A 14,883-nucleotide genomic window follows, 5' to 3' on the forward strand; every position below is an offset into this window, starting at 1 on the left:
AGCACCTTCGTTCCTAACATGTGTGTTTCTTGCAGCAACATGACATCTGCCGAGTCCCTCTTACCCCAGCGCAGCACTGCCCCCCTTTTAATTTTGTCCAGCATGCCCCTGACATTCCAGCTGAGAATCCTCATGGAGCCACTAACAGGCGCCGCTCCTGAAGAATCACCCATAGTCTCGGTGGGAGAGCATCTGGAAATCCCCGGACCCAGCCCAAGCACCCAGTAGTACAAAAACCACAGCAGCAAAGATCACGTGCATCCCCAACCAACCACCCCGCATCCCCCCCCACCCGAACACCCACACAACATCCTCAACAACCAAACCCCTGCCTATCCCCCCTCCCCCACCCCTATACCTCAGGAAACAGTGAAGTACCTGTCGCGGCATAAAGAGCCCCGGGCCCAAAACAGAGCGCCCAAAGGCTCCCAGGCCAATGGATCCCCTCACACACCCCAACTATCAGTACCTCCCCTAGGGGCCCCCCTCGAACATGGGAGGAATGGGCCGCCCATGGGTCAGCACCCCGAACCCCGTTACGCACATGTGGTCCACCGCATAAGCGCAGCGGGACAGAACAACCTTAAACAACACGCCCACCCCCGTGAGACCAGCCACGGCCCAGGCCACCCTACACCACACACCAGCCCATCAACCAGTAGTGTCACCCCTACGGCCACCAGCCCAGGCTAGAAACGAAGGACATGCATGAGACAGGAGAGGGCCCTACAACCCTCAGGACCCAGTCCCAGACTGAGCAGTGTCTGACTGTGCACCATCCAGTAGGCCACCCCCGGATCGGGAGCGTCGTCGCGACCTAGACTTCTGGCGTCTCCTGCTCCCGTTGGAAGATTCGCCCCTCTCCGGTGATGACCCACGCGATGCTCCGGAGTTCAGGCCCGGCTGGGCATTCGGACGGATCCTGACAGTCTCATCTGTCCATTGAAAAACCGCCTCCGGAGTGTCAAAGAAGTGGGCCTTGGAATGAAACACAACACGCAGACGTGCAGGGTACAACAGCGAATACTGAATTTTCAGTCCACGCAACTTGGCTTTCGCATCCTGGAAGGATCGGCGCTGCTGCTGCACCAGCCTGGTATAGTCCGGAAAGATCATTATCCTGTGACCCTCAAACGATAAGTCCTCCTTTGCCCTTGCTTCCCTAAGGATCACATCCCGGTCATGAAAATTGAGGATCTTAGCGATGACCGGACGCGGTCGCTCCCCCGCCGGTGGCTTCTGCGCCAAGGCTCTATGGGCACGCTCCACCACAAAGCAGCGTGATAAAGCGTCCGGGGGAAGCCAGCTCTCCAACCAGTGCGCCAAGAATGAATCCATGGCCCCCTTCTCACAATCCTCCGGAAAGCCCACAAAGCGCAGATTATTCCTTCGCGCCCTCCCCTCCGCATCCTCGACACGGAGCGCCAGCCCTTTTTGGATCCTGGCCATGTCTTCCACCTTCTTTTTCAGGGCCACCACATCGTCCTCCACTCCAGTAATCCGAGTCTCGGTTTCGGTGATGCGGGCCACAGCATTGCGGAGATCCTGGCGCAGCAGCATGACATCGGCGCCAACAGCCCCAATCTTGGCATCAAGCATGTCTCTGGACTGCGTAATGGCGGCCATCAGGGCTGCATTATCAGGACCTGCGCCCTGGCCCCCACCGGAAGCCCCGGATCCTCCACTGGGCCCCGTGAATTTATCAATTGTCCCTTGCTTGGCGGACCCAGTGCCGCCCCCTCCTCTCGTCATGGTTAGCGGCAAGGAAAATGGCCACACTGCCCCAGTGGTGGGCCCCTCGTTGACAGCAATGCAGTAGGTATGGCCACCCAGGGGGGCCAGGGAAACTCCGTCGGGGATCAGATGCCGTCTCCAGTGAGCACCCCCAGCACACCAACACCGCAGCCCAGCTCCAGGCGGCAAACCCCAGCGGGAATGCCTGGCAGGATAGTCACGGCACTAGGGAAGGGCCTCCAGGATCTCAGACTGGACCTTACCCAGAACCCACGAGCCGGGACGCGCAGAGGAAGGTCTCAGGAATCGGGGACGTCCAGCCCCGACGACCGCCCGGCCACTCCACACCCCACCCGAGTCACAAAGCAGCGGCCAATGCAGAGCAGACACTCCGGACCACCGGAGGAGAGGAGGAGGGGGGGGGGGGCACTCACAGTCCGTCTCAGGCTACCTGTAGGAGACCTCCACGGACATCCGGGCAGCAGGCTTGTCCCTCCAGGCACCATCCAAGTCCGACGCGGCGTGTAGAGCACTAGGACTCCCTCTGCTCCGGGCCCACTTCACAGTCCAGGAGCCAGGGAAGGCACCACCCGGCCAAGGCCCACCAAATTCGAGGCCCCGGCGTCCCCAGGGCCAGGCAGGCAGCAAGGACACTCCAGCGCCCCAGAAACCGAGGTAGGATCCAGCGGGGACTCCCTCCGTCGTCTCACCGGCCCCAATCAGTCCAGGGAGCAGGGCCGAGGAGTCGCGCCTCAGAGCGCACGCTATGTGGAGATTACCAGGCCACCGGGCAACGGGGCGCGATCCACGACCAAGGCCCTCAGGGTCCCTCCAGATGATGCCAGCGGTCGCCGCTCACAACAGGTGCCGTACCGATCCCAGGAGCCAGCCTCCACGGCCCCCAGTCACGCAGACACAGACCGGCCCGGGGTCGCAAAACTCGAGGCCCCGGTCCCTCGGGGTCCACACAGGCCGCGGCGCCCCCAGACCGCCCCAGGAGCACCCCAGGGGCAGCCTCCGAAGACTCAGGCACTCCCAGCGGTCCCCGTGGGCTCCGGCGCCGATGCTGCTGGGTGAGGGTTCCCCCGACCGGCTCAACCACTGGCCGACGGTCTCGGGTCTCGAAAATCGAGGCCCCGGCTCCACTCGTGGGCAGTAGGCCGCGCCGCGTCGCCAGCAAGTGCGGGTCGCCGGAGCAGCCGATGAAGCGGGGCGGCACACCGGACAGGTCACGGTGCCACCCGGAACACTGCTAGCTCAGGTAGAGCAGTTTGCGGGGCTCGGGGGCCAGGATAATAGTCGGATAACGTGTGGGCCGGCGGGAGCTCCTCTAAGCTGCGACCGCCATCGACGCCCTCCAAGCCGACAAATGTTTTTTTTTGTTGTACTTTATATTTGCCTGGCTATATACATATATTCAAGCATGTACTCCATTAGGTAGGCATGGCTGTGGAGAGGTCAGTAGCACGTCAGGCATCGGCAAACCTTTTGGTCAGATTGGGAAATTAAAACAAGTTAAAACGGTGAGCCACCGTTCTGAAAGTAAATGCGCACATGGTGTACTGCAAATGAAAACAAGCAGCTCATTAGGAGTGGTGGGGGCGGGCACAGAGAGACGTGACACGGCGGGGAGGGGGCGGAGCGGGTAAAAAAATTTGCCTGGCTATATACATATATTCAAGAATGTACTCCATTAGGTAGGCATGGCTGTGGAGAGGTCAGTAGCACGTCAGGCATCGGCAAACCTTTTGGTCAGATTGGGAAATTAAAACAAGTTAAAACGGTGAGCCACCGTTATGAAAGTAAATGCGCACATGGTGTACTGCAAATGAAAACAAGCAGCTCATTAGGAGTGGTGGGGGCGGGCACAGAGAGACAAGGGGGGAGTGGATGCTGGAGGGGGAGGTGTGCTGGGAGAGAGAGTGGCGCTCTTCTGCCCCTACTTTCAAAGCTGCCATGACGATGCGACACGGCGGGCAGGGGAGGGGGCGGAGCAGTAGCACGTCAGGCATCGGCAAACCTTTTGGTCAGATTGGGAAATTAAAACAAGTTAAAACGGTGAGCCACCGTTATGAAAGTAAATGCGCACATGGTGTACTGCAAATGAAAACAAGCAGCTCATTAGGAGTGGTGGGGGCGGGCACAGAGAGACAAGGGGGGAGTGGATGCTGGAGGGGGAGGTGTGCTGGGAGAGAGAGTGGCGCTCTTCTGCCCCTACTTTCAAAGCTGCCATGACGATGCGACACGGCGGGCAGGGGAGGGGGCGGAGCAGTAGCACGTCAGGCATCGGCAAACCTTTTGGTCAGATTGGGAAATTAAAACAAGTTAAAACGGTGAGTCACCGTTATGAAAGTAAATGCGCACATGGTGTACTGCAAATGAAAACAAGCAGCTCATTAGGAGTCGTGGGGACGGGCACAGAGAGACAAGGGGGGAGTGGATGCTGGAGGGGGAGGTGTGCTGGGAGAGAGAGTGGCGCTCTTCTGCCCCTACTTTCAAAGCTGCCATGACGATGCGACACGGCGGGCAGGGGAGGGGGCGGAGCGGGTAAAACAATAAATAAACACGACGGCTGGACGAGAGAGAAGGGGTGGGGGGAGGAGAAATGCGACACGGCGGGCAGGAGAGGAGGGGGCAGAGCTGGGGGAGGCTGTGAGATGTGCACGCGCTTTTAAGCTCTAAGCGCATGCGCATTGAGCTTAAAAGTCACGGGCACTGCAAGGAATCGCCACGATTCCTTGCAAGTTAGTTAAAGAGTGGTTAAGCCCCCATAGTCTCGCAAGCTCGATGCGCATGCGCATCGACAGGCGAGACCTAAAAAGTAGTGTCTTGGTGCACAATGTTCCAAGAATTCACGAGTATAGGTTTTCCTTACCAAGGAAGACAGCTTGTAGTTGTCGTAGCCAAGTGGTGCAAGGCTTTCTCCGTTCAAAACAAGATCAGATTTCCTCATCGAAAACAAGCCTTAAATAGTAAGGCGTGAAGACACATTTTTTAGGGATGCTTTCCACTCCTAGTCCCATGCAGTATACAAGAAAGGAAGTGCTGGGTGGGCAGGAGTGTATGAATGACCAATAAACCAGTTCTACTTTTCTCATCCCACCCTGATTGGAGGCTCATCTTCCATTCTGTTAAGGTAGACCCAACATTCCTATTGTGTCCATCTCTTTTCGCACCTCCAGTCTTTGGAAGAAAGACAGTCTGAGACGTGGGATGATTATATCAGTGGGGAGATGAAGCACCTTGAGCAAGTACTGCAGCGAAGATGCTATGCTCAGACAGAATGTCGGGGACTTCTTAATCTAAGTCAAACTGAGCTCTTCTCATCTTCCTGGTGGCAGGCATAGATAAGAGGCCTGCTGTTTGAGTTGATTCTTTTTTTTTTTTTTTTTTTTAAAGAAACTTTATTTGTTACCTCAAGGAAATACACATATGGGCCTACAACCACCCCGGCCGGCCGCTAATCAATTCGTAAGTACAGCAAAGCAATGTAGAGGAATACAGCAACCCGAAAATCGGGATCTAACAATTGTCCAGGATATAACTTGTATTCAAGCGTACAATACAAGATTCAGGAGTCGATAAGGTTCATTTTACAATAAAGAAAAATTCAAAATCAATGCCACACGGTCATACAAGGTCCTACAATAGCAAGCATAAAGCAGGCAATCCGCAAATAGTGCAAATACGTTTGAAGTATTGGGGGTAAGGCATACAAGTCAGGATAAACGTAAAAAACAAACACGATACGTAACAAAGTTGTACCCCACCCCTCAAAACGAAACATACTGAAGGAAACATGAAAAACGGCGACACCAAAAGGAAAGACAAACAAAGGGCCATAGAAACAAAGAAAGGACAAATTAACAAACCCCTTCCCCCTACCCCCCACCCTGCATCCCTGCAGAAGGCTACGGCCTATCCCCCCCCTCCAGCAGCATGCCTGTCGCCCTAAATAAGAGACCCGAAATATAGAAAAAGAGAAAAAGAAGAAAAAGAGGAGAAATGTGGGGAAGGGCCATCGATCTGGCCACCCGCCCCCCCCCCCCACCACCGCGCGCAGTAAACATCCTAAAAGCAAGATCAGAATAGCCATGGAAAACAATAATCACCGATAGCACAATCAATAACATCCCCGTTGAGTGTCCCCCTAATCATCGGCAGCCAACAATGAGTTCCATTATGTCCTTGACGGTTTCACTCCTGGCCTTTTCTATCAGTAGTACCAACATACATCCACTTATCAATCGACATACAGAGCAGCGTGGAGGGTTCAAGAGATCCTGGCGGACCGGGCAGTGTTGTTACTCCATGGGACCTCAGCCCCCAAAACCCAGCCGAATATGTATAGCGGAAATCCAACTGTTCCTGTAGCAATCCCGAAAACACCCTCCAGTCCGAACACAGTCTCGCCAGCCAGGGAAAGAGAGTCACACCATCCGACAAGTGCTGAAACTCCGCCGAGGCAGCCCGAACCACAGAACGACGTTGTTTACCCAGCCGCCGAGCAGACAAGGGCCCGAAGAGGCACCCGCATGTACAACAGATCTGTCCAAAGCGATCTCATGAGCCGGGTATTCCAGCGTCTCCACGAACCGAGGCATAGCTGGAAAACTCATCACTGACGCAGAGGCGGGCACATCGGCGCTTCCTTGAGATCGAACTATGTCCGTGTGGAACGGCGGTACAACAATGGCGGCCATCCTTCTTCCCAGATCTCGGGCGTCCAGGATCAGGGTCATATGCAGGGTTGTTAGCGCAGCCAATATATCTCTGGACGTGGGCTTCATCTCGTGTCGCCAGACCTCAGGACTCTCTCTCACAGTGGCTTCTCTGTCTGGATGTGGTCTGCGCAAGAGGGTGCCATCCGCCATCTTAGCTGATCCGGCCTCGCCCATCTTCATCTCACCTCGGGACCGGCCCCACTCCGGGGCGCAACTGGATTCACCACGGGGACCCCGAAGGTAAGGGTAGGCTTCTCAATGAAGGGTCACCAAAGGGCTAAACAAAATCTCCACCGCTCCCCGTGAGCCGCCCATCAAGTCCGGGAGAAGTCATTAATCATGCCCGGACACAACACTGGAAAGGGGCCCAAGTATCGCGCACTCCCCTCGACCCTGCTTTACCGCACACCTCACAAGGCACTCCGCTAGACGCATTGGGTCGGCACTGTCGCCAGCGGGCCATCAGACCATCGGTGTCCTCCGGCCGACTCCCCACCTCCACCAGAGGCCGCTGTTGTTGCAGTCGCGGCCGGCTGCTCTCCTCACTCGACACCCCGGTCCCAGCTCCGTGAAGGCCGCAAAACAATCGGGGACATTTCCACGGGTCTGCCGCACGTAGAAGCCTCAGGAGCAAACGGTAAGTGAAAGTTATCCTTCGCCTACTTAAATATGTCGTTACAACTCAGGATATTTGCCAGGATGTATGTGCGGGGTGAGAAGGCTCACAGAGCCGAGCGTCTAAGCAGCCATCTCGGTCGCCAGCATGGATCCTCCCCGAGTTGATCTTTTTTGATGAGGTGTGTAATGATATAGGTTTCTGGTCTTGCTAGCACTCTGCCCTTAAAGCGGTGTTTGCCATGGCAGGCACATGATCAGCTGGGCCTTTACTTTTATGGTGTGTAATGCAGATTGTGAAAAGAAAAGGGGCCCCTGCCTAAAAGGATAAACCCTAGCAAGGAAACTAAACTTGTTTAGAAAGTAAGAAATTGGCACCGGGTTATGTGCATATATTTACATGACACTAGTGAACGCTAACAATAATAAAGTCAATGCCTAATTAAATTTTGTATGAAAATATTTTTCTTTTATTTTATTATTATTATAAACTTTTATCGGGAATTAATTCTGTATTATTTGGAACAATTTATTTTGTTTCAGTTATCAATTGTTTCAAATATCCGATAAAAGTTTATAATAATAATAAAATAAAAGAAAAATATTTTCATACAAAATTTAATTAGGCATTGACTTTATTATTGTTAGCGTTCACTAGTGTCATGTAAATATATGCACATAACCCGGTGCCAATTTCTTACTTTCTAAACAAGTGTAATGCAGATTTCCAGCACACATGCCAGTTTATTGCTTTCGCACCTCTGGTCCTTCAGTGGCGTCATTTTATCTGTGGTTGGGTGCAGATGTTCGAGCCATAGGGCCCGGAAAATGTGTCCAGATGGGTGCAGCAAATTCATTTCTTTGGGGAATTAAAATGGCTGCAGCTGCATCTTGTTGAAACTTGAATTCTGTTCCTCAGAAATTAATAATGGATGGTGATATCAACTATCTTGTAATATTTGCACAGTTAGCATATTCAACTCGTGTGGTTCTTAAGTAAGCAGGTGCTTGTTATTGGATCCCAGTCTTGGCCATGATGTAGATGTGTACTAAGCACATCTTTGTTGTCCAGATCTTGCAGTGGCCTTTCTCTTGACCACAATCTTTGTAAAAGTGATGCTTTTTTTCTAGGTCAAAGGCTGAACTGTCCCAACTGGTCTCATCGAGTGGTTTATAGACAGATCACCTCTCTGTTCCATTTAGAATTTGGTGAATCAGAACCCGACACAAACCAACCCAGTTGAAATGACTTGGCAGGGAGATGAGAGGGTTCAGCACCACAGACGTACAGAGGTCGGCAGAGCTGGCGATCTCAGTACCTATGCTCTCTAATCATGGTAACCTACGTTCTGGGCAGCAGATATGCTGGGGGCCCCAATATGGGGTATTCCCCCTCACTCGTTTATACCTCATAGGTGCGTTACACATTCACCCTCACACTAGGGGGGACTGACGAGTTCCACTCATGACCGATAAACAAGTTTACCATGGAAGGTCAGTAGACATACTTCCTAACTGGGGTGCAGGTAAAAAGGCCTGTAACCCACGATTTCATCAGGAGCTGCCACCAATTTTTAATCATGCCTTGCAAAGGTATAGTAGTCACCAATGCAAAAAGGAGTGCCACTTTGGGTGAACCCCATTTCCATCCAGATTGAGTACTCTGCTGTTAGGAGTCCCAGTTTTTCAAATAATTAAGTGCATGTGTCAGTGGACTCAAGATATGAGTCTTCAGGGCAGAAAACACATTGTGTATGTAAGAAAATTATGAAATCACGGAAATAGCTGTACAGTGCAAGTGTGCCGAGGACCATTTGTCCTACATGCTCTCATCCTGATCGAAAAAAAGAAGTACACATAACCATTACCACTCAAAGTCTAGATCAAGGCAGTTGTGCTTGTCTTTGAGTTCATAACCAGTGAGTCAGACCCCAGGCAAAGCTTGAATTCTGTCAAAGCTGATTTCAGTGCAATAAGCTACACAGGACTAGGTGGTCAGGAATTAGTTAGAGCCACAAAAGCAGTAGCGGCCAGTCCCCTGCCAAAGCGGCGAGGCGGGCCAGAGGAGGGAGGTTGGGGGACAAAAAAAATAGGAGAGTAAAGAAAATAACTTACCTTGATCGCCACCGTCGCATCGCGCTCTTCTTTCTTCTGGGCACATGCTTCCAGGCTGCACTGCAGCCAATCCTGATGCTGCATGAAAGCAGTGTCAGGATTGGCCTGAGCGCTGGCAACATGCGCTCCCATGCAGACTGGGAGCCTGTGCCTGCTCTAGAGCTTCACTGCGCATGAGAGTTTGGCTGAACTGAGATTGCTAACCAAACCCTCATGCGCAGTGAATAGGGCACTCCCCCACCAGCAGTGTCATCCCCCTGGAACCTCCCCCAAGACTCGTCAAAGTCCTGGGGGCGGGTCCAGAGGGATTCAAATAAAAGGATAATAAAACGAGTTTAAAACCCTTTTTATTATCCTTTTATTTGACGGTGGTGGAGGGGGGGTGGCGCTCCTCCGCCTTAATGGAGGGGCCGCCCCTGCAGAAAAGGGAAAAAGTTTTGGGATAGGAAGGACTGTGCTTAAAGATAAATTTTTAAACACAATCAGCTCCTCTCCCAGCCCCCACCTCCTGTCGAACTTTTCCCCGTTTTCTCAGATTTTCACGTTCTAATGGCTACCTCATTCGATTTAGTCAGCCACCCTCCTTTCTTCTCTCAGCCTTCCTCCCATTCAGCTTCGGATCTTGTCTAACCTTCACTTCCTGCTTAGGTCTGTCAACTGGCTGGTAAAAAAAGTGGGAAAATCAATGAAATTCATTATTTTTTCCTTTTTGAAATACAAAGCGAAAACAACAAAGACATGAATAAATCACTTAAAAATATTTGAAAACTGACCAAATTATTTCTAAATGATTAATAAAGCAAACAGAGGTATACCTTCCATGTTACAAAAGAATGCTGAGAATTATACACACATTTTGATTCACATTCCAACGTGTGGTCCCTGCAGATCAGCAAAACTAAATCAAATGGCTGGTGTTTACTTATATGAGAAAAGTGGCGCCCTATTCCCACATCATGTATGTGTCCACCCTTAGAGTTAACTCCTGTCCAGTATTTCACCAGCCTGGCTGATATTTTCATGTAAAGTTCTCTAAAAATATTGGGAAAATCAGCCAAAGCCTGTATTTTATTTCATTTGAAAATAAAAACTTTGAAGAACAAATCACTTGAAATGTATACTATAACTATTTAAACTATCTGTACATTATTATCAAAGCGAATTTGGGTGAAATTGCCATGTTAATAGCCACTAGAAAGGATTTTATGCTACACCTGATTCGAATTGACCAGTATTTTCATCTGAGTGTCAGTGTCCTCTTGCCAACTCCTCCACTTCTGCTTCCATTCCTCTTGTCAGCCGCACCCACACCTCCTTTGGGGGAAGGACCTGCTTGCTTCTGTGTTTGTGGAAATGGCCACTTTATTGGAAGCAAGCAGAGAGATCTTGTTAATATTACCAACAGCTTAGATGTTCACTCTAAACTTCCAAACATATGATCTCATAATAACTCTGTAACCCCTGCCACACACCCTTAGTCATTACCCACCCTTCCATCTCTCTCTTTTCCAGCAATATAATGCTATCACCTTAAACACATTTTAACAATGATAATATTAACAGATGTCCCATCTGGCGTATTTACAGTGCCATTGACATCCTTGCACTCTGAATACAAAGGACAAGACATAACCCACTTTTTGACTGATGTGCCGCATCCGCATACCCTTTTGTGGGTCTAGGAGGAAAGGGTGTAAACCACTTTGGTCTTGGGTTGTAGGACGTACAGAACTTATTCAAGATCCCAAATATCCTACCAGCAACTTTTGTGAAGTCATCAGGCCACAAGGAGAAGGAATTGGGCGAGGGTATCTACCGCCCAAAGACGGTGCCTAACCAGATGCTGCAACGTGCTGCAAGATCTTCAGAGACGCAGGTGAGTGTGTATCCCACCAGGTGGCTTGGGGAAGAAGACCCTGTATTTGTAGCATAGGTAATTAAGGCAGAAAGCCAAACTATAAATTGGCAGCTATGAAACACTTAGACCTCAGGACATTAACTGGGTAAGGGGACAAGAGAAACTGTGAAGCTGAGGGTCAGGCACCCTTTTTACTACCCAACCTAATGGGCACCCTAATTGTGTGCCATCCAAGGGATACCCCTAGACCCGTCCCACTGTTAGGATAAACACCTGTGTGAATCTGCCAGGGATACCCCAGAAACAGATCAGTCTGGAGATACCTTCAGACCTGTCCCACAAAGGCCCTAACCCAAGAAAACCTCACAGACCTGTTCCATGTTAGTGATACCACAGATGGGCTTCCATCTAAGGCAAACTGCAGTGTTTGCATTTCAGCCAGGATATTACCAGACTTTTCCCTATTGCTTATGTGTTTCACCCCGTGACTGTATCAAGACCAGTGTCATCATGAGAAGTTTCCCAGACTGATCCCACTCCAGGGACACCCTATAGCCCCAGGCCCGGAGCACCTCAGTGATGAAAACGTTGTCCGTCTAATACTATAGCCTTGCTTTTTGATGTCTGTTATATTTTTAATATGGTCGGCTTAATTCTTCCTTTATGTTGTTTAACATTAGTGGATAAAAACTAGGAATCCCTCAACTTAAAGATATGTCTTTGATAAAACCATATGATGTTATTGTGAACAACACAATGGCTCTCAGTTGTATTAAATGTTCTGATTTTCAAGCCATTAAATGAGAACTTCAAACTTGTACACACTATCACATCTCAGGGAATTTAGTTGGGTTTCATGTGATTCTCTAAAAATCACCAAGCTCCAAAACCATTGCTACAGGTAAGTATAATTTTATTTTAAGTCATGAATATCTGTGTTCAAGTATTTTGTAAAATGCTAACATGTCTCCTTTCGGCCATTTGAGAGCGATTTGAGACACTGTGAGCATGCAGAAATGAGCATTGTGCACCACATAATCTCTTCTTGCTGTGGTGAGCTCCACAGCGCAGAATTGCATTTGTAGACCAAGGACACTCTAAGATGAGAGTAAACATCTTTTTAATGCAAATGCCCTACCTTGAGTCTTGTCAGCACTGGAGAGCTGCTAGCAGCCTTCGGAATGACGGAAGTCTTTGTGGGTAATAAGTCCAAATGAGACCACAATTGGCCTTCTATGAAAGTTATTTGCATGAGACAATCCTTTCCTCCTAACTCGTGCTTCTCTTCACACAGCCGCCATTCCCAGCTCCTGTCATGTCAGATGCTGAGGCACCCATTTGCTCTCTGAAATGGCGACAAATGCTGGATGGTCATGACAGCAACCTTCAATGCAGTGCTTGCCTTTATGAAGAATTGGTTGTTTAATTCAGTGTTCGTTTAACTCTAAAAGAATTTAATTTAGAGGCTCCGCGCCATTTTGAATGGCTTTAGACAGCTATGCTGAACATAGTGAGCAATGTGCATTGAGTTCTTTAAGGTGCAGCTCACTTCTGAGGAGCTCCCATCAACCTTGCAAGGATCCCGAAGAAGTAAATGTCCAAGAACGGACAGGCTCTATGTGCAAATTTGTAAATGAGGGCATGGACTGACTCTCACGAGTCAAATATCTGTAATGATAATTAATATACCACTTTTACAATGATTTATTACAGCCCCTGTCTCCGCCAAAAAGGAAAAACATAATGAGAATTCTATCCAAGGTTAATCCTCACACCTCTCTAATTTCAAGGGTCATAATTGTTCCCTGACCTTTTGGATTTGGGGAATCCACTGTCTGCGTTCAGTGCTTGCCCTTGTACATCAATCTCCTGGGTAAGTATTTCCCATATAGGAATTTACTAGTCAAAAGCCTGTATTTTATTTTCCTTTTATATAACATCCGCAGACCTCTGCGTTATCTATTTCTCCATTCTAATGTGGATTTATGCTTCCCATTACAACCCAATTCATTGTCATTTCCTTTTCACTTAGAGTCTAGAGTATTTCTACCTTTTCAATTTTAGCTTTTATCTTCGTCACCCAGCCACCCCCAATTGAGCTGGGTCTCTCTTCGGTTTTCATAGCAGTGCTAATCCTCGTCACCCTGTCAGACATGAACAGAAGAGATCAAATACCTTACTGATGAAATTTCTATGGATATTTATTGAAAACAAACTCACAGAAAATATTTCATTTTGAACAAACATCATTCAATAATTCCAAACCTGAAAGCTGTATGTTGTAAGTAGACCGCAGACACTTCTTGAGTTGTACACACCAATTTATTCAGGAGAACAGCGGCGAGTAACCTAACGCCTGCTGACCAAACTCTAACTGACTCCAATAGAACATAGGCCGTAGAGTCAGAGTGATAAGCATTCTGGAATGTATGGAAAGGACATAGAGTAACAAGGATCATAGAGAATGACAATACATATGATTTACAAAGCATCTTCCTCCTTTACAAAGAGAAACATAAGGAACATTAAGATAAAATAATAAAAGAATAACATTACATAAACAGATTAATTGCAACAATAATCATTAAGATAAACAGGTGGTCTACGATACCGTGCTATCCTGGCATTACCAGGCAATGAACAATTTTGAGAAACAGAAGAGTCAGTAATAACACTAGGGGCATTTGAACAGCATGAATCAGTAGCATCAACTCCACCATCACATCTTCTGTTAACTTGAGAAGAAGGTAAAGTGGAATCTTCTGTAGAAGAAAACATATAGGCACTATTCGGACTGTTACAAAACAAACCAGATGGATTCTGCAAAACACTGTCACTAAAAGACGACCCCTTTTTTTGATACAAAGCAACTCTTCTAATATTCAATTTCTCACCATTGGTAAGAACAAAATAGTGGGGAAATACTTCTCTGACACAATAAGGACCTCTAAATTTGGATAAACCTTTGGAGATCCTACCCGGTTTTACTTTGACATAGTCTCCTTTCGAAATATTTGAGGTAATGTCTTTTACTGTGTTATGGGTATTCAACAGAATATCTTTAGTAACTAATTCCTTCAACCATGAAGGAGTGAGTTTAGTACTTGGAAGTCTACCACGCATGATTTCAAAAGGTGACTTAACTTTTGAATCTTGAACAGTTGTACGGTATGCACAGACCATCTCTTGAGCATGAATAAATTGTAAACAACAAATAAAATACAAGAGAAAAAAATAAAAACAGGAAATAAAAAAATCAATTTGACAGATCATCACAAACAAAATCTTTTAACCATTTGGGTTTAGTGTGAGAGAGCGCACAGAGCGGTCAACTTGAGTATCATCATCTGAATTATTGGTATTCAAAGTAACATCAGTATTAACCACTTTACCAGATGTCCCAGCCCCAATACTAGTATCAACCATCCTGCTCTTCATAAAGGAAGATTCAACAGCAGGATATTCGCCAGTGTCAACACTTGAGGGTTCTTCTGCAGAACATCCAATATTATTAGAACCATCATGAAATTCTAAACATCTTGTGTTATCATTTTTTATAAGATCATCAATGATAAAATGTTGAGATGCTTTCCTAGATAACCCAGAACTCTAATTTTTTATACAAATGAATATCACTTTTAAGTATTGCAATACGTTTTAAATTCCAAACTTTTCCATCACTTAATTGTACAGCATTTCGAAAAATCTTGGTTACTTTCAAAGGTTCAGAAAATTGGCTTTCTCCTTTTTTAACCTACACTAATGTCACAGAACTTAACATTATGTTTCAAATCATATGCTTCTTTGCTCTTAAGTTGTTTATTTTCAATCCTAGTT

The 14,883-nt window shown here is 48.1% G+C and overlaps 1 protein-coding gene across 2 annotated transcripts in view; it reads left to right on the top strand.

Moving 5' to 3' along the window:
• LOC144781642 (uncharacterized) overlaps positions 1–14,883 on the top strand; it is a 213,622-nt gene that overhangs the window by 87,046 nt on the left and 111,693 nt on the right. The window contains exon 4 of one of the 2 annotated variants that reach the window (XM_078660598.1): positions 10,909–11,064. The exons of the other annotated variant lie outside the window; for it this stretch is intronic. Coding sequence (XP_078516724.1) covers positions 10,909–11,064 — 156 coding nt within the window. The remainder of the gene's footprint in view (positions 1–10,908; positions 11,065–14,883) is intronic. 2 annotated transcript variants of the gene reach the window in all.

The sequence above is a fragment of the Lissotriton helveticus genome, chromosome 9 (genome assembly GCF_964261635.1).
Source record: "Lissotriton helveticus chromosome 9, aLisHel1.1, whole genome shotgun sequence".
NCBI classification, from domain to species: Eukaryota; Metazoa; Chordata; class Amphibia; order Caudata; family Salamandridae; genus Lissotriton; species Lissotriton helveticus.